Source organism: Cuculus canorus, chromosome 1 (assembly GCF_017976375.1).
Source record: "Cuculus canorus isolate bCucCan1 chromosome 1, bCucCan1.pri, whole genome shotgun sequence".
NCBI lineage: Eukaryota > Metazoa > Chordata > Aves > Cuculiformes > Cuculidae > Cuculus > Cuculus canorus.
Window position 1 is genome coordinate 86,696,174 of NC_071401.1, and position 21,541 is coordinate 86,717,714.

At 35.0% G+C, this 21,541-nt stretch overlaps 1 protein-coding gene across 10 annotated transcripts in view; it reads right to left on the bottom strand.

The window, feature by feature from the left end:
* DMD (dystrophin) overlaps positions 1–21,541 on the bottom strand; it is a 1,193,355-nt gene that overhangs the window by 633,265 nt on the left and 538,549 nt on the right. For all 10 annotated transcript variants that reach the window (XM_054050408.1, XM_054050369.1, XM_054050393.1 and 7 more), the window contains 6 exons: positions 20,873–21,007; positions 19,983–20,132; positions 12,368–12,529; positions 5,918–6,028; positions 2,856–3,029; positions 365–520 (listed from right to left, as the gene is read on the bottom strand). In XM_054050408.1, the coding sequence (XP_053906383.1) occupies positions 365–520; positions 2,856–3,029; positions 5,918–6,028; positions 12,368–12,529; positions 19,983–20,132; positions 20,873–21,007 (888 nt within the window). The remainder of the gene's footprint in view (positions 1–364; positions 521–2,855; positions 3,030–5,917; positions 6,029–12,367; positions 12,530–19,982; positions 20,133–20,872; positions 21,008–21,541) is intronic.

Below are 21,541 nucleotides of genomic sequence, written 5' to 3' on the forward strand. Positions count from 1 at the left end.
AAGTGTTTTGAAACAAATGACTGTTTGAGGCATTAAAAGGAAACAAAATCCCCTCTTATCCCCAAAAAATCAATGAACTAGTAAAAAAAAAAAAAAAAAAAGTAAAATCACTAAGAAAATATAATTCTAAATGGTAATAAAGCAATTTTATATTTTTCTAGAAGGTTCTATTTTTTTCTTAGAATAACTAGACTGCCATCTTGGTGATTCCCTTTCCCTCCATTGTTCTGTCCCACTTTTTTAGAAAATGCAAGGGCCTTGAATGGAACAAATAAAAAAACTCATTTATGAACTCTAACAAATTATTCTTCACCTTCCAAGTTTAAAAAAGAACATAGTTTTGTATTAAAAACACAGAACTTACCTTTGCACCCAAATCATTATATTGCAACTTCAAAGCTGTCAGCCTTTCATCCAGTTCTTTTGGGTTCTCCGTCTGCTGCTTTTGAACAATTTGTCTCCCAGTTTTTATCACTGTTTCCACTTCAGACTTCACCTCACTCAGGGTTTTGTATAGTTTCTAACCAAACCGAAATGTGAAAGTAAAATGCCATTGTTAAAATTAGTAAACCATGAAAGACTGTTGAAGATGTTATAAAGGTGAACTAGAAGTCCTTGCAGTGTTTCCTGTATAAAAACAACATCACAGATAACACTGACTATGCTCCAGTCCCATTTGAAAGCTAAAGGAGTTAAGAGGTACCATGATATGTGACTTAAGAATAGAGAAAACTCACCCTGAGTGTATGTGTCTATTTTAAAAAAAGTATATGAGAAAAAATCATCAGTTTCTAAATTGGAATAAAAATTAACAGATTCAGAACATCAAAGACCTGTCATCAAAATCAGCTGTAGAAACGTCATAGATAAGAAAGTACTTACCATCATGTATTGTTCTAAGATCTGATAAGGGTTGTTTTCAAACTGATTTAGATAATGCAGTATTTAAAACAAGAGCAGATGTTTTCTGTCCATTCATACAGCTTGTTTGGTATATTTAAACTACAAATAGCCAGTAAACTCACTTAAAAACCTTGGACAGTCTGATCTAGTGTGATGTCCTTGCCCATGGCAGGCAGTTGGAACCAGATGATCTTTATGGTCCCTTCCAAACCAAAATATCTGCAAATGTAATATATTTCCTAAATTTGTGAAATGCGTCATAATAACAAAACCAAAAGCATTCTTTCTTTCCATACGCAGCAAGTCAGTATCATCATCTAAATACATGACTTGTTATCTCAAGCCATTTAACAGTCACATAAATGCCCAAATTAACATTATTGCAAGCAGAGCAGAAGTTGAATTTATTTTTATTTTCTAATCTAAGATTACATTTCACAAAAACATGGAAATGCCATAGTGGAAGAAGAATTCACAGAGATATGTAGTGTCCTTTACCACACAGGTAATGTGAAGCTGTTGAGAAGCTTTATTGCTGATATGCCCAGCTGAATTCCGTGTTCTAGCATTTTACCATCTAGTGTTGGAAAACAAACTTACTCTTCTCTATACCTTGACAGAATTGCAAAATAAATTACACTGTATTTTTTCCACAGGTAATTTTTTGAGCTTTGCGCTTAGTAGCAGTATCTCCCACAATGTAAAAATCTGTGTCAGGTACCTCTGGAATAGTAAAGACAAGACTTTTTTCCCAGCAGATCTGGCAACAAAATATCCAAGTCCATTTTCTCCACAATGTAAAGTTAATTACCAAGCCAATTCTTAACATGGTTATTATTTTATTTACTTAAAGGTGGCATGTATATAGTCCAACTGCTTTCTGGTGCTTGATATAAATATGATCTTCATCACTGAAAACCTGACAACAAACTTGGAAGTGGAAGCTGTTGTACGATGCACATTGGCTAACACCTGATGGGATGCTATGACTAGAGTTTTAAAACTGAAACTTTATAAGACTCTGTAGATCAAGATGCTCTAAAACCACTGTAAGTCTCCCACAGAACGTGACAGGCCTGCAAAAGTTAGTTGCTGGGTAAAAATACTTTAATTCAGTACAGAGCTTCTAATTACCATGCCATTCTGATAAGAATTTGAATTTAAGGGCAATTTCACTTAAGAAAAACTGAAGACATAAAGAAATAGCATCAATTTGTTCCACACTTCTTTTTTAATTTAAATTTTTATATTTAGATCTGAAAAAGATTGAGGAAAAACAACACAATCAGACATGCCATCGGTCCAGAAAAAAACCTCAAAACCCAGCACCTGAAGACATGAATCTGATTGCCCTGATTTTTGCTGTTAAAATCTGTATCATCAAGACTATGGTGTCCATTTTTACTTCTCTTCAACAGTAAAAGGGTACAGGATTTTAAGGCTATTAAAGGGATACATACAGATTTTCTTCATATTTTTTTAGGATATATTCAGGTCCTCTTGTGCTCTTTTAAGAAAAGTTACAGCATGCTATCTCATGAAAGTTGTAATCTATGCTTTCTCTTCATGTTTTGTGTTTCCTGACTATAACAGACTCATAGAAAGGAAAAGTTTACTCTAAGGCTGTTTCAGCTATTTCACCATTTTATTATATCCTGGGAAACTTAACAATTTTAAGCGTTCAATGCTACTCTAACCTCATTTGCAAGCAAGAAAAGTAGAATGAGGAGGATTAACCCATTTCTGTCTATCCTTCTATCCTTGAAAAAAAATTTAATTTTAACTACAAGAGTTTCTATAACTTTAATTGTGTAACTATTCTTAAATATTTTTTAGAATATTTTTTAGAATATCTCCCAAAGAAATACTGGCATCATCATTGAAAATACTTTAAATTTGAAAGACAGAAGAGGGAGGAAACAGATAGAAGGACAGCATCTTTGAATATTCACCATGCAATGATCCAACTGTGATTGTACTAATTCCTGCTCAACACTTTTCGTCTCCATCTTGGGCACTTGCAACTTCACTTCATCTAAAATCCTTTTACATTCTTGAAGACGCTGTTCAAAATTGGCTGGCTTCTGAAACAAGCGAAACTTCATGGAAACATCTTGCAGCTTTTTCTGAAAAGTAAACACGGGTGAGAGGCAATTGTGAAATCAAATCAAGACTGAAGACAAGTCTGAGATCTGTTTCAGAATACTTCAAATCCATTATCAATCAGCACTTTCTTATTTAAGGAATTTAAAACTTTTTGGGAAAATACCAGCAGCACAGAATCTTGGTCTTCATAGGAAGGAAAAAAGCTCTTGTATCATCCAGGGGACTGGATGCAGCAGAGCCAGTGACAAAAGAACCCATATACTAAACTGAAGAAAGAAACCATTTTTATATTTTCCAATATGCAAAATGTTGAGGGGTGGGGTGAGAACAGAGGTTTAAAAGCTTGAGCAAATTGACTCACATTACAGAGTGGATGCTCATCTACTCTACTGTGTTGCTGCTTCTTGGTATGAGGAATCTTAGTCCCTAAAGAAACCCTAATAAAGTGGCTGGGTGGTAAGTAGGTCTAGCACAAACTTCAGGTTTTAAAGTACAAAATTGAATTCTATTTAAGTATAAAAAATTATTAAGGTGACAAGAAAGTAATTTGAAGGCAGAAAAATCTATGACAAGCACGGCTTCTAATTTAAAAATGTTCACAAACTGCTATTTTTGTGCATTAATTATATTGCTTGCTTTCATGATCCCTACCTCAGGGGGAGGGGAAATAAAGCAAAGAAAGGGCATTTTCATTATATACTTGGAGAACAACTAATTTCTCTTTAGAAGTAGAGAGGAAAGTATTAGTAGAATAAGTTTTTCAACTGTTTGAAAAAAAAAATAAATAAAGAATGTCACTAAGAAATGGAGAATTAAATAGGAACCCAGCATCTGCAAACACATTTTTGATTTTTCTTTATCTTCATATTCTGGACACTTTGTACCAATACAGTGTTGGCTGTACTTTACAAGCTTGAAAAAAAACTAAAATAGGGAATAGAAATAACCTATACATAGGCGTTAGTAAAAATACTTCCCATATTCATCAGATTTCTGTGAAGAAGGCAGGAATCATGAGAAGATGAAAATGGGTGACACATAAAACACAGATTTCCAGCAATTCCTTTCAACAACTTTTCTCATTAAATAATCTTAATGAAATTGAGATCCAACAAGGTAATGAAGGAATTATTTCTATAGATAAATAAGTGAAAAATTGAATAAAAACAGGAAAAAAGGGAAGGAATACATGGTCTTATTTTTCTTCGGCATGTTTGCATACACTAAATTCATACTCAATTAGTTTTTCATCTTCTTGTGATACTTAAGATTGATGAAGATCAAGTCCTATGGGAAGCTTGCAATGCCACATCAGTATTTGTTACACTATGTGTTGGAAAACACATTAAAAATTATCTAGAAAAGAGAGAGAATTATAGTATCAATGGTAGAGAAAATTAAAGCCTTGTCTGAAGAGTCACTGAAGGATTGCACAGGACTGAGGATCTATAGGAAAAACCCAAGAAAATTAGATTTAATTTAAAGAGCACAGGTACGACTGATGGGAGAACAGGAAAGCCCACAACTAAGCATCATTCATTTTTGATTTGTCAAAAATGTCTTCTTTAGAAGCAAAGAGTTTGAAGCTACTCAAAAGCAAAACTTTCGGTAATTAGATATTGTTAGAGATTTAAAATTCTTTTATATTTTATCACACTAAATAACGTTAAAATATCACTAGGAATTAGTAATGTGGGAAGGGAGTCAACTGAGTTTTACTTTAACTGCTGTGTTTACCTTAAAAGACAGATAAAAGTAATACAGAAAAAAGAATGCCATTTATCTGGTGTATAATTTCTTCCTGCAAAGAATTTAGCATTGAATTTCCAAAACCAGCCCTTCCTCAGACAAGATTTCACTTTCATGTAACAATTCTTAAGCTAGTAGGAGTAACTAGATTATCAGTTGTTTCACAATCTCATTGCAACTGCTTATTTTCATAATTGTCTACTTTCTGTCTAGGTAATTGAATTAATATTAGAATAAATACATGTTGAATTAGAATATTACTTAGAAGAAAAAAAAAGGGAAAAAGAAACGCATGCAGTATTTAAAAGTGAGGATGCTCTTCAGGATAAAAGTAAGTAAAAAATGTTGTGAAATGTAATTTACCCCTAAATGTAACGGAACTAAGGATTCAGCTTCATCCTTTTCGGTAGCTGATATTTACATTATGCATATAAACGTGCTATTTTTTGTTCATGTTTTATCAAATGCAAGAAGAAGAGATTTTCAAAATGACCCCACAAATTTGTGAAAACTTGTACTGATGCATATAGTCATCTAGAGAAGCCTTTTGAACAAAAGGATGGGTTAAGAAGACAAAAAAAAAAAGGCACCCAGAAAAGGCTAGTGCTCTCTTGCATGCTCCCTTGCATTAACAAACATTTAGATACAAAGCCATCCGATGCCGGCGTTTCACTGATGAAACATGGGCAACATCACAGCTGCCATGGAGACCATCAGAAGGTGAGTTAGTGTGAAAGAAGACAGTAAAATAAAGTAACAAATATTCTCTACAAAGAAAAGCTAGCCCTGCAGATAAGATGAGACATTTAACAAAAAAAAAAAAAAAATCAAGTAATTCATTTCTATTCACGTGTTATCCAACGTTATCCATAAAAATATATAAAACTGAAGCTAAGATACCTAGAAATATTTGAAAAAATAAAAAAGACCATTTTGTTTACTGTTACTACTGTAAAAAAATTCATTGTCCTTTCCAACAAATTATGACAATTTATTTTGCAGCCTGGGGAACTTTGGCACTAATGTCAGAAAAAAAAGCAACAAAATAGTTATGAACTGCTCACATATTAATGGGTAAAAATGTCTACTGTTCCTAAGTAAAGTCCTGTTGTTTGTTTGTATGAGTGAAGGGAAGAGGGAGGAAACAAAATTTGCATACCTGAGCCACATCAATTTGAGAAAGCACTCTTTTGGCAGCATCTTTACCCCGGTTTCGTTTCTTCATTTCTTCCAAACTAATCTCATGGCTTGTTAATTCAGATTGTATTTTCTATTGAAAAACAAAGACAGTGATCAGCAGGGTTTGAAGAAAAAGTTTATGTCATTAATACTATTTGGCACAGTTGATTTTGAATGATATTAAATGTAAGTCCTACACTATATATTGGATCGTTAGAGGAAATTATTCAAGGAATTACTTCTTCATCCCTCTGTAAATTATTCAGTTTAGTTTTTCTTGATCATAATAAAACCACCTTCTCCAGTTCAAACATATATAACTGATGTTGTGACAATAATGACATAATCTTGCTAAGAAAAATGTGATTAAATTGTAGGCAAATCATTATAGATTTCTTTCTTATGAAGGAAAACAACTATTTAAATTCAAAATTAATCATAGCAAAGAAAACTACAAATAGAAGAGTGACTGCCTTTGCTCTTCTCAATTCTTATTATATTCACAGCACCATCAGGCTAGTTGAGAGAAAACTGATCAAAGTATCCCATATGGATGTCATTGTCTCAGAGTTGTGTTATATCTAAAACCATATATAATTTGTGGTGTATTACTGATCAGAACCTATGTTCAGTATCTGTATACGGTAAATGCACAATGATATATAGTTCATTGATACACTAACTTAATCCATTTTCTAATACATATTTCTGGTTATCTCTTCCTGCAAAATCAGAATGCGATCAAATCATCACAAGACAACTATTAGCCTTATTGGCTCACCATAAATCAACATTACACAGAACAACTAATTTAAGTAGTGTTGGCAATATAATGGAAAAGAATTCTCATAACGTACATTGACAGAATGTCATTTAGAGCAATTTACAGACTTTTTATTTTTAAATTGTTAGAAAATGAGAAACTGTTATTAGCAGAATTGCTGAGTACTACTGAGAACAATTGCCCTGTGAAACTAATTCAACATATGTCCCCACCAGGAAAGGTATTTGAGGCAATTACTGCTGCATGAAAAGTTGATTTTAGCTTTTATCTTTTTTTTTTTTTTTACTATGGTATACAAGTATTTTTCAGATACACTAAAGACTAGCTATAAAGATTCAGTGTTAGTTAGCCCCTGAAGCCAAAATGATGTCTTGGAATATACACAGAAGAATATACAAGAATATACAAGGAAGATGTCTTGGAATATACAAGAAATATACAATCTTTTCCTTAAAAAGAAAGAAGATTCTGTTGATGTTACTTGAGGAATGTTGCAAGGTCACAGGAGGTGTGTATTATTGTACACATGTTCCTCCAAGATACCCTAATTTCATGTTGCATCATGTTGTACGTTAGTTGCTAGAAATTTGTTACACAGGGAAGAATTACTTTGCAGTCAATACTGACTACACCACCAAGATAACCAAATTAATAAATTCTCAAAAGCTAGATAATCCAGAGGAAGAGACAAGTGGTATGCATATTAACATAGTCTAACAGGGAATCCTGATGCTATTTTAGCTAGAATAAGCAACAAAGAGGTGAAATGTCTTCTATGGCCATGTACTGTGATGAGAGTGGCCAATTTACTAGTCTCAAAATGATTTATAAACTTCCACAAATAATACACAAAATGTAATGTACTGCAGTTCGTTAAACAGCACTACAGCAAAGGGATTAGGTTAAAATAGTTGCTAGAATTAACCACACTTGTTCCTTTTTTCCCCTGATTTCTCTCTCTCTTTAGATCCATTGCAAAAAAACAATTTAGTAAACTTCTATTTACTAATTAAACTAATTACTTTTCTACTGCTCCTGTGCAAAGGGGTTATTTTCATTCCATGACAAAAATGTGGCCAAGTCCTCAAGGATTTCTTGTTTTTTTCCATGGTAAGCCTAATGGAAATACCAAGAGGCTTTCAATTCTAAAACAAAGATTTATTGAAACATACGGTGATGTATGAAATACAGATAACTCCTTAAAGTGAGGACAGTTGGATCTCTTGGGTTACACATAGCAGAGAAGTAAACAGAAAGACCTTTCTATACACGTCTCTGACCTGGCAGAGCTGGTCCTTTCCTCACGGGATTTTTCCTGCCTAGCAAGGAAAAATCAGTGGCATTCTGGCTCGAACTGAGCTATAGGCAGAATCTATGGTAGGCAGATGTAGGTAAGCCCTGAGGGCTGGCTGTGGCACTTTCCCCTGCTCTCACAGGGGCTCCTGCAGAGGGAGGTTGCATGCTCCAGCCCAGAGGTAACATTCTTTTCTGTCCCACTGGGCTTCCAGAAGCTGCTCTCAGCTTAACTTCTTCCTTTCCTCTCAGAGAGAAGGTTTCCCCTATAGTTCGGATGATGCAGAAAATAAATTCACTGCATAAAAAGTCCTGGATTTGACAGCAATCCTGTGAGTTCTGCAGTGGCACGTGATGAAGATGACAAAATGACATGATTCACACAAAACTCTCAACCTTTAGATGTTCTCTGCTTTTCTATATAACCTAATTCATCATGAACTTAAATTATACTAGATTAATTTTGTAATTCATGAATCCATCACATAACTCTTATACAGAAATTGCCTGGATATGAATTTGCAGACTTGACTTCTTGAATTGCAGAGAACAGCTTGCCAGCTCTTCCTAGTGCATTAGGTTTTCTGATTTCTATTTCTCTAAATGCTACTCAGCTAGCTAACAATTCTGAAGAATGGTGCTCTGTTTAACCTCATTTTTGCTTATTTTTGTGATTTTTATCAATGTCTAAGGAGGCAGACCTCAGAGTAATTTATGGAGAAAATAAAACATTTAGAGACTATTCTGGTAAATTAATCTTTATAAATGGAAAGATCATGACACTAGCAGATATAAACCCCATATCTGAAGCAATTTCAGAACTGTTAGAGGTTGCCTTTGAAAATTCCCATAAGATAAACAAAGTAGCAGAAGATTAGAAAAACAAAATTGAAGTACCCATCTTTAAAAGCACGAAAAGAATATGTGTCAATGATGTCACACCTTTGCAAAAAAGAAGTATTTAATGCATAGAGAAATTATGTCATAGCTGGAATGACATACAGGTAAGTCTCAACAAGAAAGGTCTACTTAGTTATGGATACTACTCTCGAAGAGAGATTAACTGAAGAGTCCAAATGAGAACAACACATCATCAGAGGATACAAACACGATTGACAAGGCATGGCTGACAGTGCTGGACATGACAAATGCAGTTTGTGTAGTTAAAGCACAGTTAATGCAGTATTCTGATGCTATAGAGATGTGTAGAGTGTGAGAACCTGTATAGTACAGAAATCTGCATAGGTATTCAAACAATACACAACTAAATATAAGCTTACACTTCTGAATAATGCTTATCAGCTCTTCGCTGTCTGACTGCTGGTCTACACAAGGCTGAGCAAAATAAGTCTTGAGACTTCCAGCAGAGTAAAAGTAAGTGTAAATAGCTTTACCATGAGACATTTTACTAAACAGACGATTGTGAATTTTTGTCCCAGAATATTAGTCTCAAAGCAATGAAGCATAGCACTGTTCTTGTCAAGTAACACATTGCATAACTGCACAACCCTGCTATTGTATCATCACATCAACTTTGTTTTTTACCATAGCACAACAACATTTTAAAAACAGATTAATAACCATTTGAGAAAATAGACATGTACTGCTTATCATTACAGAACTAAAGTTATTCAAGGAGTGTATTGAAAAGACAAAATAGATTACTTTTGCTTTTTCCCAGAAACACAATATTGTTCATTTATTCTCTACATTGCATTTTGCTTGCAATACAGCATCTTCAGTTGTACTCAAAATGAGTCAGTAAGTAGAAACTCTTGTATGGCAGTGGTTCTCTAGCATTAAACTCGCAGTGCCACATGGTGGAGTAAGAAGCACATGGAACTTACATTCAAAAAATTATCCAAAGGAGAAGTTGAACAGCACATATCTATCTCCCCTTTATTTCTGTCAACTTTCTGAATAAACGAAACTGCTCATTTCATTTAAAAAGAGGACCAAAATACGATTTTGTTGTCTCAGATTCATTTAGTGGGGGTTGAAACTAGATGATCTTTAGGGTCCCTTCCAACCCTAACTATTCTATGATTCTATGATTCATTTAAAAAGAGGAGCAAAACATAATTTTGTTTTCTCAGATTCATTTCCAATCAGCTGAACCAATGATTATTCCTTCTATCAAAGCTCTAAACAGATTTGAATTTTTTGAACGAAATACACAAAGCTCCCAAACCCTCGACAGCTTCCTGGTTATTAATTCTCCCATATGTTCTTTTAGAAATGTAACACATACTACTGAACAGTTTTCTAAATCTCCCAGCATGGATAAACTGACCCCATCCAGAAAACAACATCATCGACCAAAAGATTCCTATTCAAGCTGTGCAGGAACTGTTGCAGGATATTTTATATCAATGGACTGTTTTCAGCTTTAGAAAAGAACTATGCCAGCAGAAGCTCCACAGCAGATGTGGCCATGCAGTATGTGCCTATTCTGCCGCCAGTTGGTATGGCCATTCATTAAAGAAATTACTTACTATATCTACCCACATAAAATTGATTCTTTATTCCCTTTCCTTCTAAGGACTTCCAAAAACTTCACAAAAAAAACTTCAGAGAACTTCAATATTTGCATTAAATCTGTTCTGTTGTTAATTAAGTTTTTTTCATTGGGTTCCACAGGCATCTTAAAATAAAAATATGAAAGGGAAAAACTCAACAGTCTCTATGTTGATTTTCCCACAGTGGATATAGTACAATCAGGTGAACTCAACACCAGATAATAAAATCTCAAGAACAAATCCAAGTTCTGCTAAAGCGATGAGCTGAAATTTTCCCATGAAAGTGTGCTAATTTATGTTGGTTGAGTTTTATGCTGCTTCAGTTATTGAAGGTCTGAATTGCTTCCTTTTTTTGCACAGGGTGTGAACATTGTCAATACTGTATCTGAGGACACACATAGACCAGCTGTTTCTATGGTATATATGAAGCATCACTGAAAAGACCTTCATTGTATAGGGTCCAACTACACTAGAAAAAAAAGAGGACACCTTCGTAGCAAATTTTTGTTATGTATTAGAGTTATGTAATTACAAGAAGAGAAATTAAATCAATACATTTTTAACTAATGCTGAATAGTATTTTATTTCATAAAATAATTGTTTACACTATTCACATGGCAAGAAAGGAGAAAAATAATTCAGGAGGGTCAACTGATAGCTAACATAGCCTAGGATTCAATCTTGAACAATAATTCATCCTGTTCTAATACTGATATAAGATAGAAGCAAATAAATTAGAATCAGTTTCAAAATAAGATCCAATGGAAATGTGATCCTGTTTTCAAACTATAACTTTTTAAATTCATACACACATAATATGAGCCTACAAAAATGCACACATGCCTGAAAAGCAACTGAAAGGTATATCTATCTACATTTTAGTTCAAAAGACACAGAAACCTTTATTTTCAAAGAAGAGAAAACATGTTTTTCAGGCTACATATATTCAGGTCTGACCATCTGAGATACTCCATGCAAGACACTGATTTTTTTACAATAATTTTAAACTCTACAGGCATTCCAGAAAAAAACCACAATTGAATGTCTCTCTAAAATCATTATAAAGCATCCATTTATATTTCCTTGTAACTTTTTTTGTTTGGTTTGGTTTTCTAATGTCACTTACTAAATTTAAGTGGAATTTCCAGAAAAGTTGCTGTACATAATACTGTAAATTGTTAATAATTTTATACCAGAGATGTTTGGTTTTATTTAATTTATATTTTTACTATTTTAATGGTGCAGTAAAGTAGATGCTACAAAAAAAAATGAAAGAGTAAAAGTAAGAATTAGATGTAGAATTTTATTTCAAAGGCTCAATAAACCATTTTGAATGAATGAGAAAAGCTATTTCTGTCTAACTTATATGAGCTGTAAACATTGAAATATAAGTACATTTATGTGCCCATCATGAAAAAACTAACAATGTTGTCTATGTTTCAATAATTCAGTAACAATCCCTGGGCTACATAATCAACTTTGTAAAAGAGCCACCTAAGAGTAGTGGAGATGATGAGTTTCTTCTTTCTAGGCTGAGAACTATATTTTAAAGACTCACACTTTTCTTTTTAAAGTTCCTTCATAATCTTCCATAACATTTATAGTTCTCCATATCTACTGGAAAGGTATATACTATAAAACAGAGGGAAAATATGACTTTGCCAGAAAATTAGCTTGAACTTCTCAGTGTAATGCTATCTAAAATTTACTTGCACTTCCATAGTGGTCATGTTGTAAATCCCTGCTAATAATACTAGGCTGAGTGGCAAGCAGACATTCATTAGTTGATTGAGAAAACCAATAAGCCCATCAGTTCAACCTGTATATAACTTACCTGTGCTTCCTGAGGGACTTGCGCTGCATCAACTCTGTCTGAAATGTAGGCTGTTAGCTGTTTGTCAATGACAGCAAGAGACTCTTGGATTAAGCGGAGGGTTTTGTCCGTCTCCTGGGCAGACTGAATACTCTGTTCAAGACTCTTTTGTCTTCTCACAGCCTAAAACCAATGACAATATTATCAATATTCATAGCAATAATGCATATCATACATTTTTTCCCACAATTTTTTTTTCCCAAAAATGCAGGCTAAGAATCAAAAATAATACTCCTGACTTGTGATCATCTACCTTTTTGTATGATAGGTTGCGCATCTTTTTGCCACTCATTAAGTTATTTTCAGTAAGTGACAAACAAACAAAATCCCAGACCGCATACACAAGTTCTAAAAAATACAGGACCCTGAAAATACAGTGCATGCATTGAGGATTTCTATACAGAGTGTAAGTTGGCAAAGCTGCATAATAAAACCATCCTGACAGTGCAGTCTTTCATTCTGAGGCATAGCGGTCCTCCTGATCTTATTATATAGTTCAAGAGATTTTGTTTACTGAGAATAGGGTTACTGTCATCACAATCCCATCTGAGACAATCCACTTCAGTAAGTGAGAGGGATAAAGATTCTCTCGAGAAGGAGCTCTCTTATATGAAGTATAAATAGCTGCCTGGAACAGAGGCAATAACTACTTACAGAGGAAAAAAAAAAAAAAAAAAAGGATAGATCCATGTCTTTTGTTGTCTGAGGACTCGCCCAATCTATTATCACTCTAACAACAGTGTCTTTTCATCTAGAAAGTTGACTCTTGCTTCTATGCTGCCTCAGTGCTATAGTGCATTGCTTACCATTACCTTTTCTTTGAGGAGGAAGCTTTCCATTCAAAGGAGCTCCCTCTATGGTTTACCAAATCAGAACAACAAATTCTCCTGCCAAGTTGACCTTAAAACACATGTACATTGAATCATTTGACATAAATTGGTGAGATTTTAACTATTATATGTAACAACTTAATATGATAATTACCAGGTAATAAAGAACATGGTACTTACTTCCATCTGCTATTGTGTTCACCTGTGGTTTCATATTTTACTTAGACTACAGCTTCTGCCTAGCAGAGTATGAGCTTTATACAAAAGCTCATACTAACTACCAACAATCTCAAATGCAATACAGTTTTCCTTTCTGCAAGCCCAGCCATACTGCTCACCACAAAATAAAGTGACTAACTTCTTTGACATGAAACAAAGGAGGGGGAGAAAGCAAGCAATCCATTGCTACGTGTCCTGCCATTTTTCAAGTCAAATCCCACTTTCTCTCTTTGGTGAGCCAGCTATACTTTAATTTGATTTCACAGCTATTACTACACTCTTGCCTTGAACAAAAAACCTACCTCAGCAATTCAGTGAGAATTCTTGATATATCTATACCTTCTTCACACAGCTCAGATTCTTACAGAGCTTTACTTTTAACAAATGAAAAAGATTTTTTTTTTTTACCAGTCTTGCTAGCTGTTTCACTTCCTTAAAGAACAGAGATCCAACCAAGATTTACTATATTTATTTCTGTAAGCTGCTTTGTGCTATTTCAAAACAGCTGATCAGATAATCTTGTATCACTGCCAGTGCTAGGAACCTTCTGTGGAACTGAGAAGCTTTACATTATCGGACCCATGCTGTCAGTGTTAATGGAAGCACCTGAGCCACTGAGGTATCATTACTCCACCAAATGAACCATTAAAGCAGTGTAACTTCCCAGGGCAGTACTAAAGCTTGCTACTTAAATGACTTTTATCTTTGTCTGATTTGAGGTTTTATATTACAATCTTCTCAGCCTGTTTAAAGCAGTTGGGTTAAATGCCCCAGCTTCCATTTACCTTGGCACTCCTTACTACTAATTTGTCAGCCCGGGTAAGATAAATTCACTCTCTACCTTTCCATTTGCATTGCTATACAGTACACTAAGAGACACATCACATCAGAAAACAGGGTAAGTAGGTTTCCAAGGCCCACAGAAAAGGGCATGTGCCTGGAAGCATGGAAGAAAACCTCTCTGTCCTTACCAATCTCTTCGGCTAATTGGTAGGACTAACCTACATGTACAGTTGATTCATGTTGAAGGTTGTGGTGCTCTAATAATCAGAAAAGTTCACTGTTTCAAACAAGACACATCCTTACTAGTCATTAAAATAAGCGCCTACAAATTCTGGAGAATTCAATATACTGGACACAAATTTGGTTCTAAGTTCTTCTGAAAAACTATTATTATGGCAATACTTTGAAGCTTTGAACCTTTGCAAGATGTTGATCCATGCTATAATTTGCAGGTAGGCACTTGTTTAAGTATAGATAAATTTGCTGCCAGCCTTAGATGCAACCTGTATGCATACAATGAAGTAGTTATCACCCCAGGGAAACTCACAGAAAGTCTTAAAGTCATATGACAAATATGTGGTGATTGAAAAGTTGTCACCCCTGTGCTGACATCAGCAGAAACTATGTATGCCAAAATCCTTTTCTCAAATACAGCTGGAAAAATATTCCCAAACCTATTGATGAAATATTAAAGATAAAGTTAAGAAAGTATTACAACAAATCCTTGCCTGAGTGACTGAATTATTATGGCCGGATTGCAAACAAATATGATGTCAGATAAAAATGTATGCATGCTCGTGATATCTTAACGTATGACCAAAGTATGTACACACACACACAAGGACAAAACATTCCCCTTTCGTTGTCCTCAGAGAGCATTTGATTACAGCACAAGAATCTATGTGACATTTTGTATCTTCCAAGGGAGGTGAAAATATACTTTTTCCAAAAATCATGAACAGTTTAGATGAATGAATGGATAATATCAGACCAGAATGTATACAGAGGTAGAAGAAAGGAATTATTATGGCACTAGGAGCAGAACCACAGAGCCAAACACTGGGAAATGGCACTTTCACTGCTGTGATGATTTTCTCAGATAAAAAAATAGCTGCTCCTTGAGCTTTTTTGCCTATTTTTTTTGTGGTGTAGTAAATTAAGATGTAATCAGAAAAAACGATAACTAGATTCATTATGTTGATAAGCAGCTAGACATAGAGGCCAAAACGGTTAAAGGCTTGCCTGTTGCTTTCATGATCAAGTAACATCACCACTTGAGGGGCTAAATGCCTTGACCCAAACAGTATGTCTTGCTGTGCTGCCTGCTAGGAACAGACCCTGTCCTGCACCCACACCTAAAATTAAACCTTTTCCCTAACCCAGTTTAATTCACACAACAAATGCAATGCAAGAGTCTTCACAATAATATCAAAAAAGGTATGATACTCTCAAAGTTATGTATGAAAAAGTAAGATGTTTTTCCAGTACACAATAGCTGACTCACAAACTTAATCCTGCTCACAAACTAGGTCCCTGGCACCATCACTGGCATTATGGAATACTTATCAATTCAGTCCAGAGGAATGCCACAATATGGTGAATGTTCCTTCCTTTCTTTCTGTAGAAAAGACAGTTACTGATGTGAGTAAACATTAGATGGCTTTTGAGAAATGGGTTCACATACTGCACTCTTGCATCTGTGAATCTGAATTTCAAATCTGTCCTTAAAACTTGTATGTCTAGGCATGTGCATATCTATATATATTTGCACTTTCAACAAACAAGCGAATGTTTAAATTATGATGATATGGGTTTTGTGGCTACATTTTCGGTCGTGTTTCTTTGTTTTGTTTTGGGTGCTTGTTTGTTTTCTTCTGTGTTTGTTTCGTTGCTTGTTTTTTTCCTTCTTTTGTGAAAGATTATGGTTTTTCTATTCCTCTGTGGGAGAAATAAATTGTTTAACATGGGTCTGAGGACATAACAGGAAGCTCCAGTTTGCTATCAGATCATAGTCAATAAAGCTGAAGGCTTTGGTCTCTAAAGGGAAGCATCTGAAAGTTAATTGCTAAATAGGGAATATCAGGAAAATAACAAAGTGTTTAATTATTTCTGAGCCTGTGAAATGTTGACATAAGTCAAGGAAAATAAAACCAAACAAAAAAAGTCTGCTGTTATGCACTATCAGAGTGAAGGAGAAAGAAAAAATATTTATAGACTCCTTTTTTTTTTATAAAAGTCTCTGCAGGGTTTTTAATAGATTTTTTCATTATTTCTTATGATTAAGCATAAAATTTAATTTTTATGGTATGGGGTATTGCATAAATCTTCACAATTTAACAAAAATCAATGGTAAATGCAGGAAATTTTAACACTGCATATTTTCCATATAAAATGCTATTTTAAGAGAAAGGCTGCACTGAGAGGCAATTAAATGTCAGGAAAGTTGGAGGTGCTCAAAGAGTTGCTTGTAACTGTAGCTCATTCTTTGATGTTAAGTATTATATCGTTATATGTAATTTTAACATTGCCACTTTTTCCCCTTTATGTATTTAATGACATTAGTCATGCATGCAGTTACACTAAGATGCCAGTTACTATTTTACAGTTAAAACCAGATAGAGTTATATTGTTGAGGCAGTAATCAATAGTTGTGCTGTGGTAAAAAGACAGAAATCAACCTTTCCAAAATTCTAGTGCTTTTACTACATGTTAAATTTATTGATAACGCAGAATTCATTATCTTATAAGTTCCAGTTCATAGAAAGGGGTCTGTTATGAGAGGGAAATACATTAACACATTTTCTTTTTTTTTTTTTGGCTCAGCTATACTATTTAGTTATTGCAAAATGTTACCACAGGGCAAAGTTAAAAAGTTAAAAGTTAGAAAACTTTAACTTTACATTTCCTTCTTAACTTGTTTGAATCACTTGACCAAAGTTTTTGATGCTATAGCGGTTGTGTTTCAGATATATTATAACATATCCATACGTTTTGCATCAAATTTTTAACGTCTTAATCTCCTCCTTTTTTTTGAGTCTGAGTGGATTAGTGTTTAGACTTAAACTAGAAACACCTTTTCTAAGAATCAAAGCATTAATTTGCGGCTCAGGAATTTTTAAATGTCTTCCAAGAGCTACTACTTCTGCAAATTCCAATAATATTTCAGTGTGTTTTTAAAGTAAATGTCTACAACTATTTGACCTTTTAAACCCAAAGGGATATTTATCTTTGACCAGCTGTGTTCCAAAACTGCAAAATGCAGCAAGGCGTACTTCTTTAATAGTTAAGGTGAGCACTGCAGACAGATGGCGCCTCAGAGCTTCTAAAAGCATCCCTCTTAATAGTACTCAAAGCAAACACGTGGAAACAGGGCATGAAGAATTCTTTCTCCTCTTGAGAGAAGAGCAAAACAGAAAAAATGTGTCAAATGATGAATCCATGCTCTTTGAAAGAAACAAAGGATAAACTTAGGAGGAGTCCTACAAGCAATTAAGAGACAGTCCCCAAGAATAAAAATCTTATCTCGTGTAAAGCCCATTTGAACAATAATAATATTGTGTACAGGTTTTTTTTGCAAACAGTTTCGAAAATATCTAGCTGGTATTTTTTAAGTTGGCTGAAAAGGGTATAAATCACTTTCAGCATTACAGGGGATGATAGCCATTTACAATACTAGCTTGAAATTCTTCAGGCAACAGTGTTTTTAAGATCTAATAAATAAAGTTCTAAGTGAATCAGTCCTTGAAAAGTAAAGATAGGGTATACGTTGCTTATCGATCAGCCACAGATGTTCAAAAGCAAACTAAACACACTCAATCTTTGTTAACTAAAGAAGATAAGGCATATAAATATAGACCCATTATCTGCCTTTAAAAATTAATCTCTATCTCAGTAGTAATGCTGTATTGTCTTGCAGCATCATTCACATGGCAGTGGTTTGGTCTGCTTGCTATATTAGTGGTGAATAAATATTTCACATATTAGTTTCTCTCTGCATGAGCTTATTGCCTTGCTAATTACCTGCACAATTATTCAAATAAAAATAAACATCTTAACAACATTAGGATAGCCAATTAGCCTGTCTGAAGTAGAAGTGACCTTGAACACAAGCTGACTAGTGTTATGTGCCTGCAATGTATTTTCATGCAAGGACAGTGTGTGCTGTTTAGATTTCAACAGTGCTACATAAAGAGCTCAGAACATTCCGTGTCACGAATCTATGAAAAAAATCTGTGATATTTCAGTGGGAAAAATAATAAACCATTTTGTGATAGAAAACATACAGGAAAGAAGCAATGTGACTGAGTCACGTGTGACTAAATCATAGAATCATTTAGGTTGAAAAGACCTTTAAGAACATCAATTCCAACCCTTAACCTAGCACCACCAACTCTACCACTAAACCATGTCTCTTAGCACCACATCTACTCACCTTTTAAATACCTCCAAGGACGGTGACTCAAACCTGTTCCAATGCTTGACAATCCTTTTAGTGAAGAAATTTTTCCAAATAGTCAATCTAAACTTCCCCTGGTGCAACTTTAATCCATTTCCTCTCACGCCACACTTGTTACTTGGGACAAGAGACCATCAGCCACTTCATTACAAGCTCATTCCAAGTAGTCATAGACAATGATAAGGTCTCGCCTCAGACTCGGCCTCCTTTTCTCCAGACTAAACTCGAGTTCTCTCAACCACTCCTAATAAGGCTCATGCATCAGACCAGCTTCATTGCCCTTCTCTGAATATGGACAAGCACCTCACTGTCTTTCTTGTAGTGAGGGCCCCAAAACTGAACAAGCTATTCAAGTAGTATTTTCACCAGTGTCAAGTACAGGGGTACAATCACTCCTCTAATCCTGCTGGCCACATTGTTTCTGATACAAGCCAATATACTGTTGGCCTTCTCGGCCACCTGGGCATACTGCTGGCTCATATTCAGCCAGCTGCTGATGTCCTTTTCCCATGTCCTTTTCCACCAGGCAGCTTTTCATCCACTCTTCCCCAAGCCTGTAGTGCTGCATGGGGTTGTGGTCCCATTGCAGGACCTGACACTTAGCCTTGTTGAACCCCATACAGTTGGCCTCAGCCCATCAATCCAGCCTCTCCAGTCCAGGTTCTTCTGGGCAACCAGCCAATTTTTTACTCAGTGAAGAGTACACCTGTCCAAGCCATGAGCAGCCACTTTCTCCAGGACAGTGATGTGGGAAATGCTGTTGATAACACAGGGATGTCTTAGCTATTGTTGAGCAGTGCTTGTACAGTGCCAAGGCCTTTTTTCTCACTCTGCCCATCCCAGGGAATAGGTTGGGGTTGGGCAAGAGGCTGGGAAGGGACATGGTCAGGACAGTGGACCTGAAATGACCAGAGATATTCTGTACCACACAGAGTCATGCTCAGCAATAGAAGGTGGCTGGAGTAGGAAGTTTTTCCAAGATTACCGTTGCTCAGGGACTGGCTGGGCATTAGATTCTTCATGGTGACTGACTGGTTTTGCATCACTTGTTTTTTTCCTTTTCTAATTTCACTTAATAAATTGCCTTTATCTCGATCCACAAGCTCGATTCTCACTTTTGCCTTTCCAATTCTCTCCCTTATTGGACCCGGAGACATTGGGAGTAAGCAAGCAGCTATATGATGCTTTGCGACATACCAGAGTTAACCCACTATGCCTATGTAAACCATCCACTTCTAAAATAGTTTTTTTTTTTTTTTTTGGAAAAAACCTTTTTAATTAAACATACCTCCTGCTGAAGTTCTTCCCATCGAGTATTAAACTTCTCAAGTTTCTCATTGATCAATTCATCCAAGATTCCACCATCAGTTAAAGTCTGAGCTAATTCCCGAATCTGATTGCGATTATCTTCTGGATGTCTCATTAAACGTTCCAAGGACTGAAACGAAGTGAAAAAGGTAGTTTGTTTTCCTTTCTGCAAGTAAGATTCTACAGGGCAATCAATTCCTCTTAAAAAATATAAATTAGAAACTTCGTACTTTATACATAATAAAAGTACGAAAAAAGATAAAAATATCTGTCCCACATCTTACAATAGATGTTGTGTTCTACTGATTACTGAAAAGAAAGATTTTTTGCAAAGCAAGAAATGGAGGATTTGATTTTACAAACAGACTATCTCCAGTGAGTTCAGTGGGAGTATTTGTGTACTTACAAATAAAAAAACTGATTATTTGAATGGATGAAGCACAACAGCAAAAATGCATTATCAGTGTAATGTTTTGTATTTTGATCTGCTAAGAGTGTTAACTTCATGTGTACAAATTTGAAAGGTTCCATGAATAAAAATTAAGTAATAATAAACAGAGCCACAGTGCCAGGATGAAAGCTTGCTCTCTCTGAAGTCTTCAACATTTTTTTGACTGGCTTAAGTGAGATCATGTTTTTTAAGAACATATATTTTACTGTCACCAATTGTCTACAATATCAGGCATAAAATATTTAATTACTCTGTTTTACTTAGGTGGATTTGAATTCAAAACCTAATTTGTTAAATTAATTGAGAATATAGAACTTTCCAAATATTCTGCATGTTGCTCATGTAATGTTATTTCATAGTTTGTTTTGAATGTAATGCAATTTACAGTTTATCACTACATGTTATAAGTCAGCACTTACATCTAGAGACTCAGAAATCTCTTCTGCACCTCCCTGGATATTTTCGGTTGCCTTGAGTTTCAGTTCAATCTCATTCAACCACTTATTTTCTGCATCCAGATATGACAATAATTCACGCCAACATGCCCATACCTCCTGATAAAGCGAAAAAAAAATGTTTTCAGAGACTACAAATCTCACAGCTAAATTTACTTATTAAAACTTTGAAAACTTTGTGTGCTTCATCCCCAAAACAACATGGTTGATATCTGATGGTTATAGTGCGTAGTTTTCCACAATGAAATTTAGAGGACATTAATTTTACCTAGGCATATAATTGTGCTGTATGAAGTTAGCTGGTGCAAATCAGTTCACAACAAAAAATCATACCTACTACACTGTGACCACTGAATAATATGCAAACAATCCTACAGTGAGAATCTGTAATGGAGTTGGCCAAAATGGCAGGGTCAGTTTAAAATGTATGAGACTCTGCCAGCTTGCTAGTGCTGTTTCCATGCTACGATAACACCACCTGTTCAGTTTCAGGGCCATTTGATCAAAATATTTAGCCATGGAAAAAAGGAGCCTAGAGAAGCTGGTGAAAACACCATCACAGGAGTATCACATAAGACAGATGCTTGGCTTAAGCTGAAGAGGGATGAAAACCCTGAGCAGCCACTGCTGTTC